Source organism: Neovison vison, chromosome 7, assembly GCF_020171115.1.
Source record: "Neovison vison isolate M4711 chromosome 7, ASM_NN_V1, whole genome shotgun sequence".
Lineage (NCBI taxonomy): Eukaryota > Metazoa > Chordata > Mammalia > Carnivora > Mustelidae > Neogale > Neogale vison.
In genome coordinates, this window is record NC_058097.1 from 129,456,422 (window position 1) to 129,472,041 (window position 15,620).

Here is a 15,620-nt window from a genome sequence, read left to right on the forward strand (position 1 = left end):
CTGTGAGTCCTTCCCTGGGTCGGTGCTGGCCTGGCTAGGGGGAGTGGATGAGCGACAATAAGCTATCTTCCACATCACCTTGGCATGATGTCCTAATGAAAAAACTCACAGGCCTGAAACAGTTGCAAAAAAGCAATCAGACCAAGTGCTAAAATCCTATATCCAGGAGAAAGAACAGGAGGGAACGTAGGAGGGCAAGGCCTCACGAAGCAGATGGGCCTCTAGCAAGGCCCCTTCGAACAACAACTTCCAGACTGGGCCCCCCAGCGAAGGGGGAGCGAGAAGCCACATCATCAATGATGCTTCCTACAGTGTACATTCTGCTGAGGAGGATGTTTCAAGATTTCAAGAGAATCGCCAACATTTTATATGTAGCATTTACTTTGGATTCCCTTTGCTATGTTTTGGGCAAAAAAGTGAATCATGGGTAAAGTATTTCATGCACAAAGCAGTTGGGTTTGTGAGGCTTTTTGAGAATATTCTGTTCATTTCTCTGCTAAACCCAGAGAGCCGCTCTCTGAAAGACGGTCCCCGCAGGCCCCCGCCTTACGACCATTGCAGCGACTCGCCAGGGTGACTAAGGATGTCGTCAGAAGGCTGATCGCACTGGTTATCAGGGAGTAGATCTGGAATGACATCAAAATTGCAGATGTTGTGGGAAAATCATCCTACTTTTAACTTTTTGATTTAATTTAAACATGCCTCTGTTGTTCAACGACAGGTTTTGTTTACACTGTCGCTAGCAGAATATCCGAATATCACAAAACATCACATTGATTTACACATCAGGGGGCAGTTCATGGGAAGGGAAGGGAGAGGGATTCTCTTCCTCCCCTCCGTGACTGTAATCCCGTGCACACCCTACAGAGCAACCGTCACACGGCATGACCACTTTTGGCTTTATTTCCAGACAGACTGGTCAACCTCTTTTTTTTTTTTTTCTTTAATTGGTTCTAACAGCCATTGAGCATCATGTTCTAAGACCAATCTTCCAGGCCCTTTATGTGCTTTAAGCCCGCAGTCCTCACAGCAACTCTGTGACATAGATGGTCTCACCGAGTATGCACTTGGTGCCAAATAAATGCCTATTGAATGAATGATTAAGCAAATGCCATTATACAGGTGAGGAAAAGCCCCTTTCATTCTCTTCATTTGGTTTCTCTCTAGCACACCCCTGACACGTAACTAGATGGCAGTAGGACGGAAGTATCACACAGGCTTGGGTTCAACTTCTACCTCTTTTACTAAAAGGGAGCTCCCAATAATGGAGTGCTGCTCTGAGCTGGGAGCCCATAGGGTGCTTCATGTGTGAGGTTGTGTCCCGACTAGCAGGGAGGTGAGTGACCAGTCCGAGCTTACACAATAAACTGGAGGAGGACAGCATGTACATCGCAGGGTGAATTCCATGCCCTCTCGAAGTCCCATGTCCTCCCATTTGCCTCCATAAAACAGGATGTCTGCCTCTCTTCCCTCTTCTCTCCACAAATGCTTTGTAGCTTGATGGTAAACGTGCACCAGTCTCCAAGCAGAATTGGTGGAATTGTCCACACTGAGAATTGTCCGCACTACAGTGAAACACCCTTCCCCTGCACTTGTGACAAAGGTTTCAGAGGCAAATTCCAGCTCTTTAGTTACTCTTCCACAAGCCATCCAGGAAAGATGGGAAAAGAACAGGGAAACATTAAAGAAATTTTAAATATGGGGCATTTGGCATTTAGTGTCTTTAGAAGGACAGTGTGTTGACTTGTTTTCTCTATCAAGATCCCTCATTGTCAATATTCTTGCTTCCATATAACACTTCACCGGGGATTTTATGAAAAATAACTCTTTTCTTTTCTTCACTCAAATAGTCACATATCTCAGAGTTCAGACCTTTTGGAACAAAGTTATGGAACCAATTTCCCAAATAGATCTAACACGCCTTCCCTGACAGCTTTTACCAAAAAAGAAAAAAGTTCCTATTTTTTCTTTAAAAAGTAGAAGTGGAAGTTATTGAAAAGCATACAAGATGTATGCTCCGACTGTCCTTCCACTCCCACGCATTCATCGTATAGGGCATGGAGTCGAGATGAGGCTAAGCATTGGACCCCAGCTTCAAAATCCCTTCCAGAGATTCAGCACAGAGTCTGTCATAAAGCCTCATGTGCCCCTTCACTTTCTGTTCACACAGGTGACAAAGGGGTCCCGGTTCTAGGACCTCCCATTCCTCTGACTTCAGAGTTCAGAAGAACCTGAGCACTCAAGCCAAACTGTAGGAGAACCATTAAATTGCTTGACGGTTGACACTGAAAATGTTCCCACAGCCTTCTTGCTATGCCAGTGTTTTCCTCCTCGATCGTTAGAAGGATCCAGCTTCCCAGATTCTCAGATCTGCGCATGGAACACTGTTTGAACACCTACAATATACCCAGCATCGTGGTGGGTTCTGAGAGAAATCCAGTCAAGCATAATGCATGGCACCCACCCCCAAAGAGCATAAACTCTAGTTGGGCAAACGTAAATATTATAGGGGCAATAAACAATAACTTCACAATATCAGATAGCTCAGAACTCTGCAAGGGTCCAATGTGAAGGGGGAGCTTTCAGGTGCCTTTAGCAAAAGATTGAAAATCCCATCTAGTTTGTTGGGGGCAGGAGACTGAGGGAGATCAACTCACCTTCAGTACTACACTGAGCTCTGGAATCCACCTTTCCAGGATCCCAGACTTCATGTTAGGAATCAACTCAAGAATCCCAAGTTATTTGGAGAGTTGGTCCCTCCCCACCCTCTCACTAATCAGCCATGAGTAAAATGGCCTGAGGAAAGCTTACAGATGATGAGACCAAGATACTCATTCCCCAGAGGACCTCAGCAGTGTGGGAAATGTGGTAAGCACAAGAGAAAGTCAGAAGTCTACTTGGGGGGCTGGGATGTGACCTATGGACTGAATTGTTACCTTTGTGTGGCATATTCCCTGTTTCTAGGGCAGCCCAGGAGACAAAGAATGCATTTATTTTGTGGAAAGGGATAGGGAGCAGGGCAAGAAACAGAAACCAGGGGATTGCGCAATAATGGCATTTTTAAATCCCTCCAGGAAGTTTATGTTTCGAGTCCTTTGGAAGAGCAAAGTACAGCTGTTCAAAAGGAGAGTTTACTGAGGGACCCTGGCCCCGGAGAGTTTGCTGAGGGACCCTGGCCCAACTCCGCCGCGTGCTGGGTTTTCCCAGGCCACAGACATTGTCCCAGCACCTCCATTCCCAGCCCCCTCGGGGAGCAGGCAGGTCACTCTGTCTGGCCCTGGGATCCTGAGCAGGCCTCCGCCTTCCCCCAGCAGAGACCACAGGCCTGAAATAGCACCGAGGTGTTCTCGTAGGAGAATCCGAACAAGGACGAGAGTGAAAAGAAACAGTCTGCGGGACCTCAGCAAAGCACAGTGATTTCTGTGTGGTGTGCAAACCAGACCAGACTTGCTGTGTTGAAATCGTTCCCGAAAGAAGCCCTTTCCTTGGATAGCTAGTGAAAGGGTGATATTGTGCACATAATCTCACAAATTAAACATAGAAGTCTGGGGGCAGATTTATTGTACACAAGAAAAACTGCTTCCTAGACCATGTAGGTGTTGGGAAAAGTGTAAATGGTAACATGTGGGGCTCGTTTGAAGACTTGACATCCTGCCACCAGCTTCATCATCGCATAGCTCCCTGAGGCCAGGGATGATCTGGTTGGGTCTGGGTTCAGAGCTCTCTCTGCATAGTTCCTACATCTTTCTGACTGACCAAGTGACCCTTGGTCTCTTCCCTTTCTGCTATTGGAGCCTTGAGGGTGATGTCCCGAGCTTTCACCGTCTACTTCTAACCAGTGATGTCACCAGCCTCTCCCTACCATCCGTCCCCACGCATCCCGAACGCCCTTACCTCTGCCCTGTGTGTGCGATCCATCTTTGTTCTGGGATCCTTAGGTCTTGGGTCTCTGTGTCCACCATGTCCAGAACAGGGTCAGTCTTTGGTGAGCTGAAGGCTGAAGGGAAAGCAAGCAATGTGCTTAGTGATGGAGGACGAGGACTTTGGGGCCAGTCAGACTGGGGCGGGTGGGGGGGGGTGCATCCTGTCTCTGTATCATTCACTATGTAACTTCCTGTTAGGAGCCACGATTTCTTCACTTATACAATGAGGATGGGAATACAGGTTCAGAGAGCCGAGTGAGGCTCCACACAACTCTTAGAGTACCTCTCTTAAGCTTCCATACGCAGTGGTTATTAGGTGACAGCCTTAGGGGGAGCCTCAGGTGCTCTTCTGAGGGGGCCCCTTCTTCCTTCACAATTTAAATAACTGTGTTTGGGACATCTGGATGGTTCAGTGGGTCAAGCATCTACCTTCGGCTCAGGTCTTGATCTCACGGTCCTGGGATCAAGTTCCGCCTCGGGCTCCCTGCTCATCAGGGAGCTTGCTTCTCCCTCTGCCTCTGCCTGCCCCCCGCCCCCCCGCTCATGCTCACTCTCTTTCTCTGACAAATAAATAAAATCTTTTAAAAAACTAAAAAATGAAGAATTATATTCTATGAACATGCTGACATGAAGATAAATATATTACTGTTCTGTATGGAAACATTTCTTCAACTGAAAAGTTCCATTTCTCTTGTTTTAAAAGAAATTCAAACATTTTTGTGGGCCCCTAAGTCTCCTGTGGGCCCTAGGTAATGTACCTAACAGTGCATAATGGATAAGTCAGCGGCGGGTGAGAGATTTATTTGTGGAGATTCTTTTCTGTCCTGTTTGAATACTATTAACTGCTTTCTGGAAGTTGCTGGACTATGTGGCACTCAGGTTATATACTTCTAGCTTCCCGCAGTCTGGCTTCCCAGCCATTGGAAAGGTCCGAGTGTGGAGCTGCTCATTTCCCTTGTCCTGCCCCTTGTCTTCAATTTAAACCCAGGTCTTCCCTCCTCTGACTGAGTCTCATTTCCTGGGACTATTCCTGGCTTGTAAAATGACATTGAATTCTCTGATATCTTAATTCTGAGATATTAGTGACAAACTGTGTTCCTCCTCTACTCCTAGAATATTTGCCTTTTGTTACAGAACCTGTAGAGATTCTCTACCATAATTCACAGCCATATACAATGGAGAAATTAGGCCAGCAAAGGATACACTTCAAAGTCAAGGTTGAACTTGGACAATCTTTGATTGTCTTGGCTAATTAGCTTGATGTCTAATGTGTCTGTGCATCTGATGGCTCTTGATGGCTCTTGATGACATAACTTTGATTAGAAAGTTCTATGAGGCTGAACACAGACTGTCCCCAGAATTCTCTTGCTAAAGTGTTGTGCCTGATGGAGTCCCAGTGGAATCCCTTTAGCCGACATCACTGAAGGAGGACTTTTGCCCCCCATCTGAAGTCCCCCTCCCTCCAGCTATGCTGGTGGTAACCCCACACATATACCTAAGAAACAAGTCTTACTCCCTCTGTGCCTGTTATTTTCTAGGTATGGGCAGGAAAATGTTCTAAGAGATAACACTTTATAAAGGATACCATTTACCGCACAGCACAGGCTCTGTAGTGCAAATGCCGACGCAGGGCTCGATCCCAGGACCCTGAGATCATGACCTAAGCCAAAACCAGTAATTGGATGCCCCTGGCTTTACTGCTTATTATTTGCATGACCTTGATGTCTCAGTCTCCAAGCCTTCACTCTCTGTTTTGTAAACTGGGGAGGGGAGGCGGCTGGGTAGAATTAACATCAGCCTCATGGAGGTGTGGTGAGAATTCTTCGTTATTGTGAGACTTAAACAAGACTGTCCACGCAGAGACCTTATGATGCCTTGCCTAGCACGCAGATCCTCAATGAATGACTGCCGTTATTATTACTATTATTGTTGTTGTTGTTGCCGCCACCACTAATTCTGTTACAGCCCCTCCAGTCCTGACGGCTTAGAGAAAGTGCCAGTGCTCCTCCCCAGACTCTGCAAGGCACTGCCCAGGGAGTGGCCTGAGCAATGGGAGAATCTGGCAGAACAGGTTCTTTCCAAGCAGTGGAAAGTAGATCAAAGGCAAGCACCCAAACCTGAAAAAAGAATGTATTCCTTTGTTTGTTCTTTACTGGTTGTGAAAAGACTTCCAAAATGTAACTTACACTGGAATAAAAACTGTGGCCACTCTTGAGGTAACATGGCTGAGCTCCTGTGGTCTTTGTTCTTCCTGACCCCCAAGGACAGCTGGGGGGCGTTTTGAGTTTCTGCTGAGTGTGGTGATGGCTGACAATGTTCTGTGATGTTGTTGCCTGTGTCAGTGCATAACGAGCTCAGCAGTCAACAAGTGTGCGGAGACAGCAGTGATGGCAGCATGGGGAGCTTCACACCCAGGAGCAAAGTATACCCATGCCTTGTTGCAGATCATGCATCACCCAACGTGACATTTCATGGGACTTGGTTAGCCTCTTGGTTGAAAATAACAGAAGTCCAACTCATGCTAGCTCAAGCAAAAAAGGACATTTATTCTAAAGACTCCACAATGTATCAAGGAAAACGAGACAAGAGACAGGCTGATCTGGGATTGAAACCCAGCCCTGAAATTTTGCCAAAACTTGTGTCTCTCTTCTCTCTGTTAGTCTTCTCTCTTTCTACAGACTCACTTCCTCTGAGGCTTTGGTTGGATATTGGAACAACAGCTCACAAGTTTTGTAAATGTTGATGCAGTCATCCAAAGAAAGCCTGATCTCACTTTCTCCAGTTCCAGAATTCCTCTGGCAGGAACTGATTGGCCCAGTCTAGGTCAGGTTCCTTTCTCTGATTACCAGTCAGCAATGGGAACAGGGAAAAACAGGTTAAAAGAGCATGGGACATCCACCCTAACTATATACCACTTGTGAGTGAGCAAAACCACAGGTAAAGGAATAAGGGATTTTTTTTTTTTTTTAAGATTTTATATATTTATTTGAGAGAGCACAAGTAGGCAGAGCAGCAGGCAGAGGGAGAAGGAGAAGCAGGCTCTCCACTGAGAAAGGAGCCTGATGAGGGTCTGGATCCCAGGACCCAGGGATCATGACCTGAGCCGAAAGCAGCTGCTTAACCAACTGAGTCACCCTTGCAGCACACTCTAATGGAGATGCCACAGGCTGCAGAATTACCCCGACCTTGAGTTAAAGCCCAGGTCTTCCGCTGACTAGCTGTGTGACACTGGACAAGTTACTTAGCCTCTCTGAGCCTTGGTCTCCTTATCTATAAAATAATAGCTATCAAATAATACATATTGATTCAGGTTATTGTAAAGACTAAGAAAAATAAAGCAACCATATTTAAAATACTTGGCATATAATAGATGCTCCGTTATGTTAATTTCATTTTCTATTTAGGTTACCTAGAAATCATCAGGAGGGTGAGGAATGGTAGTAAATGAAAAGGGAGAAAAAGGAAAGTAGTAGCATTTTGTATCTGGGAAGTATCCTGCCTCAGGTATTTTACAATTATCCTGAGCAAACATTAAATAATTTAAGTGGGTCAGCTGTACTGGGAAAGCCACACTTGGATAAATACTGTCTCTCACTTTAGATGCAAACCAACAAGGATCTCAAGATCAATGGTGAATATTTTGTTTCTCATTCATTTATCGATATGACTGTATGGTCCTCAGTTTCTTTCCCTATAATATCTATAGTGCATGTCACACAATTTAATCACTGAGTTAGTGAATGAAGTGCTTGAACATTTGGTTATGACTCTTGTGGTTTGGAGAGGCTCTCCTCTTTGAAAATGTGGTAAGCCATTTTTTTTAATATAAACTAGAATTTATTGAGTTCTGACGATCGTAAGCACTGTGCTGAACTTCTACATGCGTTGTCTCATTTCTTCCTATGAATCAGTGCTATCATCCCCATTTTGCAGGTAAGGACATTGAGGCTTGGATACATAGAGTGGCAAAGTCACTCAGCACTCACGATAGAACAGGAATCTGAGTGCAGCGTAGCAGGCTCCTGAGGCTGACTTCTTAACAATGCGCAATACTGGTTCTCTGCACCTTGGTTTTGGTTTTAAGTTTTCGAGACAGGCAACATAAGAAATGAATCCCCAGGAAAATCTGTGCTTAGAGGGTCTCATTAGATATAAAGGATAACTTCACAGTGTTTGTGCACCCACATGATGTTTCAGCATGGGCGTGGATGCAAAGGCGAGGAATTACAGGAAGAAAAAGAGTAGAATAACAGATACACTCTCTCCTTGGATATAACTCTTCTGATTACTTACTTAGAGGATAATAGTGATGAAGGGTTTCACAGAGGAATCCTTGAAAAAGAGAAACTGGAACCTGTGTCCTACCTTTAGACTGTCCAGTGTTTCCCATCTTGGTCAGTCTGTCGCCGTGTGGGGCCGTGGGTGCATGCGTGTGGAGTGTTTCGGCCTGCGCCAGAAAACCACATTCGGTGACACATTGTAGCTATTATCAATGACTCGTGATGACATGTGAAGTATTTTCCATCCACTGACCTATGTTCTGATCGCGGGAACCGGTGGGATCTCTAATCACTCACTGACCTGCTCCTCCAGGAATAGTCTGTTCTGTCGGGTGAGTTCCATTCCGTTCCAGACTGTGTTTCATTGGTACCTTTTTCTTTCTGAATTCATCCTGTGTGTAAATGGGAAAAATTAAAACAAAACATTGAAATAGCGTGTCTCTTTTGACTAAAAGCGTGTCTGGATAATATCTCATATTTTTCTTCCTTGTCCTCCCTATATTTTCAGCTCCAGGGTTCCTTGAAAAGAAAACAGGTGGGTAACCTGTCTCCCGCCAACAGCAAGAGGCCCAATGGCTTTGTGGACAACTCATTCCTTGATATCAAGAGAATCCGCGTCGGGGAGAACCTCTCTGCCGGACAAGGGGGCCTCCAAGTAAACAATGGACAAAATCCAATTATGTCAGGAACCTTACCCATGAGCCAAGCATCCCTACGGAAGACTAACACTCTACCACCCCATCCTCCCGGAAATGGTATCTTTAACATGGGCTTAAAGGAAGTGAAAAAGGAACCTGGGGAGACTCTGTCTTGCAGTAAGCACATGGATGGCCAGCTGGCCCAGGAGGCTCTGTTTTCCAATAGGTACGGAGAGGACCCCGTAGAGCAGCTGATGGACCCAGAGCTGCAGGAGCTGTTCAATGAACTGACAAACATTTCAGTGCCTCCCATGAGTGACCTCGAGCTGGAAAACATGATCAATGCCACCATCAAGCAGGACGACCCATTTAACATTGACTTGGGTCAGCAGAGCCAGAGGAGCACGCCCAGGCCCTCCTTGCCCGTGGAGAAGACAGTGATCAAGAGCGAATACTCCCCGGGTCTAACCCAGGGCCCTTCAGGCTCTCCGCAGCTGAGGCCCCCGTCCACCGGCCCCGCCTTCTCCATGGCCAACTCTGCCCTCTCCGCTTCCTCCCCTGTCCCTTCTGTGCCACAGAGCCAGGCTCAGCCACAGACAGCCTCGGGGACAAGCCGGGCCCTGCCGAGCTGGCAGGAAGTGTCGCATGCCCAGCAGCTCAAACAGATCGCGGCCAACCGCCAGCAGCATGCCCGGATGCAACAGCACCAGCCCACCGCCTGGTCGGCCTTGCCCTCATCGGCTGGGCCGTCGCCAGGTCCATTTGGGCAGGAGAAAATCCCCAGCCCTTCTTTCGGCCAGCAACCATTCAGCCCGCAGGGCTCCCCCATGGCCGGGGTGGCGGGCAGTGGCAGCCAGCCGAAGGGGATGGCCAACTACATGTACAAGGCCAGCCCGTCCACGCAGGGGGGGCACCTGGACGTGCTCATGCAGCAGAAGCCTCAGGATCTCAGTCGAAGTTTCATGAACACCCCGCACACGGCCATGGAACCCCGTCATGGCAACACTAAGCCTTTGTTCCATTTTAACTCAGATCAAGCAAGCCAGCAGATGCCTTCGGTTTTGCCTTCCCAGAATAAGCCTTCTCTCCTACACTACACCCAGCAGCAGCCGCAACAGCCGCAGCAGCCCCAGAGCTCCATTTCAGCTCAGCCGCCGCCACAGCAGCCGTCCCAGCCCACCCAGCCCCTGTCCAGCCAGCCCTTGCTAAGGTCCCCCTTGCCACTCCAGCAAAAGATCCTGCTTCAGAAAATGCAGAACCAGCCCATCACAGGCCTGGGGTTTCAAGTCTCCCAACAGCACCGCCAGGTAAGACCATAATTTTGCTACCCCAAATGCAGAGGACCCGGAGACCGCTTAGCCTGGTCCTTATGCTTTGGTTGCAACATTTGTGTTGGGGAGGAATCAAGAACACAAAGGCAGTAGTGGTCCTGTAGGATGCCCATGAAGGCCTTAGGAAGCCCAGCTCTCACCGGGCATCTGGAGGCAAGAGCTAGTATTTCCTTGTAGATGATTCCTCTCGTTGGGATCTGCAGCAGTCAAAGGCTCTTGCTTATTAAGAATGTCGCATTATAAGTCATGATCTTTAGTGACGTGTCCAGTTGGCAGTAAGATCTGGATACACCTGATGTCTATTCTTGCAGTCAGTAAGTCAGTCAGTCATTAAGTCAACATGCGAGTCCTGAGTACCTACCATGTGCCAGATGTTGTGATTATGCTGGAAATTGACATAAGTCCAGACATGATATTAAGAGTATTGACCCATCTACATCCACAGCAACTAACTGAAATGTCTGAATGCCCAACGCGTCGTAATAGATCCTACTGGGACTCCATGCTGGTGCATTAAATAAGGCATGGCCCCTGTTTTCAGGCACAGTCAGGAGAGAAAGAGAGAAACAGGCTTTAAAACTCTCATTTGAATGCTAAGTGGAAAAGCTAATCACAGGAGATTACAGAGGTTGGGTGTCTTACCCTGCAAGGGGCTATCAGGGAAGTCTTTGGGAGAAAGTAATGCCTGCATTAAGTGTTGAAGGATGATATCGTCATCACTACAAACAGAAAAAAATATCTGTGGTTACCTTATATCCTGTGATTAATATAAAGCCGAAGTTTTATTCTGCCCCATACATGAATAGCACGAAGAGATAGCTTTGTGCCATGAGAGCACATGCTAGTGAGGAAACTCGGATCCCCCAAGGAACTCGAGGGCGGAAACTCTTCCTGGAAGGAAGAAGGTCTGAATGTTGCTTCGTGCGTGTAATTTGACGGTCTCCGTTAGTGGCCAAGCACAAAGACAACACATTACATGTCAAAACAATATGTCGGGATATTATGACGGCACTGAGCCTAATTTCAATCACATTCCAATTTTAGTATATGTGCTGCCGAAGCGAGCACACATTCCTAGAGTAGTTTTCACAACTACTGCCCAGAAAAGAATGCCACAAGCACCACAGACCGTGGCCAAGCTAACCTTTGCCCTAGATGTGTGCCAGGAGAAAACCGGCTCTCAACCAGCATTCAGGAGCTCCGCACCAAGCAAAGCTTTGCGCTCTTACCCATTTAAGTAGTGTGGGGTTAAAAAAAAAAAAAGTGTATTTTTTTTAAATTGTAGTTGATGAAGAATGGACTTAGAGTCATGTGCATATTTTACAAAGTTCCTTTTTAGCAGGTAATTTGGGGATTGTTAATAAACAAATGCTATTGTGGAACTCATTCCTAATGGCATGGGTAGCCATTTGAGTTTGGATGAATCTAGGTTCAAATTCTTACTCTGACTTTCACTAGCTGTGGGGCCTCAAGCAAGCCACTGGACCTCACGAAGCCTGTGTTTTCTCACCTGTAAATGGGGGTGATAATAACATATCCTAGGATTTTTTTTTTTTTTTTAAGAATAAAATTAAGGAGCACTTGGGTGGCTCAGGTGGTTAAGCATTGGACTCTTGATTTTAGCTCAGGTCATGATCTCGGGGTTGTGGAATCGGGCCCCGTGTCAGGCTCTGTGCTAATCAGAGAACCTGCTTGAGATTCTCTCTCCCTATGCCTCTGCCTTCCCCCCTCAACATGTGCACTCACGCTCTCTCTCTCCCCCTCTCTCTCTATAATAAATAAATAAATCTCTTAAAAATGAGATTGTTTTGCACCCAGAGTTTAGAACAAAGTTGACACTTACTATGATTATCATGGAAAGAGCCATGTATGATATCAGAATATTTTTAACAAGTATTACTCTTATGTAGGAGATGCATTGGAATAAGTCTCAATATTTTTTTTTTTGCTGTGAATATCACATATTTGTTCTATTTTTAAAAATTTAATTTTTTTCAGTGTTCCAAAATTCATTGTTTATACACTATACCCATGTAATACATGCCCTCCATAATTTCCACCACAAGGCTCACCCAACCCCCACCCTCTTCCCCTCCAAAACCTTCAATTTATTTCTCAGAGTCCACAGTCTCTCATGGTTTGTCTCCCCCTCCAGTTTCCCCCAAATCACTTCTCCTCTCTATCTCCCAATGTCCTCCATGTTATTCCTTATGCTCCACAAGTAAGTGAAAACATATGATAATTAACTCTCTCTGCTTGACTTATTTCACTCAGCATAATCTCCTCCAGTCCCGTCCATGTCGATACAAAACTTGGGTATTCATCCTTTTTGATGGAGGCATAATATTCCATTGCATATATGGACCATATCTTTTTTATCCATTTGTCTGTTGAAGGGCATCTTGGTTCTTTTCCATAGTTTGGTGACTATGGCCATTGCTGCTAGGAATGTTGGGGTACAGGTGACCCTTCTTTTCAGTACATCTGTATCTTTGGGGTAAATACCCAGTAGTGCAATTGCAGGATCATAGGGTAGCTCTATTTTTAATTTCTTAAGGAGTCTCCACACTGTTTTCCAAAGTGGTTGCACCAACTTGCATTTACACTTTAAAGAACTGGAGAATCAACAACAAATTAAGCCAACCCCACACACTAGAAGGGAAATAATCAAGATTAGAGTAGACATCAATGATATAGAAACTAGAAGTCTCAAATTCTAACATAAAGAGTTTCAGAAAAATAAAACTATCCTGGGGCACCTGGGTGGTTCAGTGGGTTAAGCCTCTGCCTTTGGCTCAGGTCATGATCCCAGGGTCCTGGGATCGAGCCCCGCATCAGGCTCTCTGCTTCCCTTCCTCTCTCTCTGCCTTCCTCTCTCTTTGCCTGCCTCTTGGCCTACTTGTGATTCTCTCTGTCAAATAAATAAATAAACATCTTTAAAAAAAAAAAAAGAAAAAAGAAAACTATCCTTCATTCTTGTATTGTCCAGCAGTATAGTGAATGGGTAGTGATTTACCCTCGCTAAGCCCAGTCTTCTGATCATAAAAATGGAAATAATAAATAATTAGATATTAATAAGAGGTAGTGTTCATTATTTACCCTGTAAATGACATGACTTCTGTCTCTCTTCCTTATGGTATCTCATTTCACCCATATGGAGGAAATACCATTGCTCTCCTCTTACAGGGGAAACAGCTGAGGCACAGAGAGATTAAGTAACTTTTCCCAAGTTGCACAGATAAGAAGTGGCAGAGCCAGGATTCTGATGGTCTGTTTTGAAGGTTGTGCTTTTAGCCACTGACTATACAGCTCACAGGTAGGATATGTTGGGAAATGAATGACCGCTTATAGACCCTTGTGAAATTCTCAAAAAGAATATTTCCCGTAATATGAGGCATATTTACGTAATCTACAGGGTAGATGAAATGCTTTGGGGATAAAGAAGGTCTTAAATCTCTCACCTTCAGAGTTGTTAAAGAAAAGAATCAAAAAATATCTGTGTGACGGCTGACCTTCTTGACGGTGAACATTATGGAGCTACCCAAAATAAGCGATTTATAACAGGAAATATATCTCTATATCCTGTCAGCCCTTCTTTGGGAGCCTTCCTGCCATCCTAGGTCCTGTGTCTGGCTCCATTTTTCATATCTACAGCTATACACCACACTCATGTCCTCTTTGTCCCCATCAAAGCTTCCAGAACCCAAGCACACCAGTGGGTGCTGACGGCCAAATCAACAAACATCTTTCAATGTCTTAGGTAATATTAACCCGTTTCCAGTGCCTATGACACATGATGCCAAGACAATTTTCATCTTTTCAAGAAAGCCCTTTAAAAGTGATGTAAGTAGCAGCAGCATTTCAGGCTGAAGACCCCTTCTATACAGGCTGGACACGGTGACCCATTTACGGCTTTGTCCTAACTTTTTATATTGAATCAAATTGTCCCTTCCTGATCCACAGTTCTAAGAGGGAGGATTTGGAAGTCCTGTGTCTGAGTTGTAAGCAAGTGTACCAGAGTTCTATGGTCAAATAAGTGGTGTCTTCTTAAAAGCATTCACCTTTGGGCGGCTGGACTCCTGCTAATAAGGGTATCATTGTTCAATATGGTTACAGAGTTTTTCTGTGGGAATTGTGTTCAGAGTTTTGAGCTCATTGAGTGGATTATTACCAGTGCAGTAATATTCATCCTGTTACGGTGATCTTTGAAAACACTCAAGATGGCTAATGCTGCTTTGGGTCAAAAACAAGGAATAGGTGATAGGATTGGACTGGATTTCAAATATGGCTTGTGAACTTTCTCTGAAGGCAATAAAGTAATAAATGATAATTTTGAGAAGGAACTTTCATTTGGATGTGTGTATTTTTAAGGTTTTTCTAATTCTAATTCTCTCATCTAGTATATTGCCAAGTATTCTCAGCTCAGGGAGGTTTAACCTCACCATTCACAGGAAACCATACACATGTGTGTTCCCATTCCCAATTAGCTAAGTCTCTATTACTCGTGACTGAAGCCATAGGAGGGGAGAGATTGGGAATTAAGCAATTCTTAAGTTTATCAACTAGAGTGTCCTAAATGAAAGCATTGGTCATGAATCTTTTTCTGTTTGTGATACTCACTTTGTACCAAACATAGGAAGACTTGTTATGGGATTTGATCATTGGAGTCCTTTCATCTTGGACATGGTGGAAATCTTGTCTTTCTGCTACAAGATGGTAGATTGAATTTGTCAATCAGTTGCTTATAATTTACCCAGCAGAGCATCACCCTTCAGAGCTCTTCAGACAGATCTGCATGGTCAGGCAAAGAATATACTGGGGAGAGCCTGTGCGCCTCTTTATTGGGTACCTATCTCTGTTCTCCTAGATGTGAGGGATGCCTGAGAGACGGACGCAGCATAATCAAATTGTTGGAGACCTCTTTATTGTTCCATGCCTGGGGTAGTTTCAAGTAATCCCTTCTCCGGATAGTGAGAGAACAAATGGTATTTGGTATTTCACAAAATGTCTTCAGTGACTCTGTCTTGCTAATGTTTGGGGCTTGGCAAATGGAAATACCTCCTGGCTAGAATTTCCTTCCCTTTCTGATTTGAAGGTTATGGGAGAGGGCAGGAGAGGGACATAACGCATGCAGTTCTGATTTATCTTCAAGTCACTGAATACTTGTTTAAGGTATGAAAGAGTTATTGGTTCACTAGGGCTTGTGAGAGTTCAATCCAAAAGCTCTAACCTCTTGAACCAAGAAGTGATCTTTGTCAGAGCTGTATAATCAGACACTTAAAAGTGTGAATTTTTTTTTTCTAACATTAGATCCATGAAACTCAAGTGGATTCTATATTTGGTTTAGAATTATCCCATCTCTAAAAATTCTGAGAGGGAACGCAGCCAGTGAATGGATGGTTTGTTATGACCGAAACATAAATTTGTACATTTCCTCCTTAGTTTAAA

The 15,620-nt window shown here is 45.0% G+C and overlaps 1 protein-coding gene across 1 annotated transcript in view; it reads left to right on the plus strand.

Moving 5' to 3' along the window:
* The window catches only part of MAML2 (mastermind like transcriptional coactivator 2), a 346,273-nt gene that overhangs the window by 225,033 nt on the left and 105,620 nt on the right, over positions 1 to 15,620 (plus strand). Inside the window, exon 2 of the mRNA XM_044258264.1 lies at positions 8,712 to 10,148. Coding sequence (XP_044114199.1) covers positions 8,712 to 10,148 — 1,437 coding nt within the window. The remainder of the gene's footprint in view (positions 1 to 8,711; positions 10,149 to 15,620) is intronic.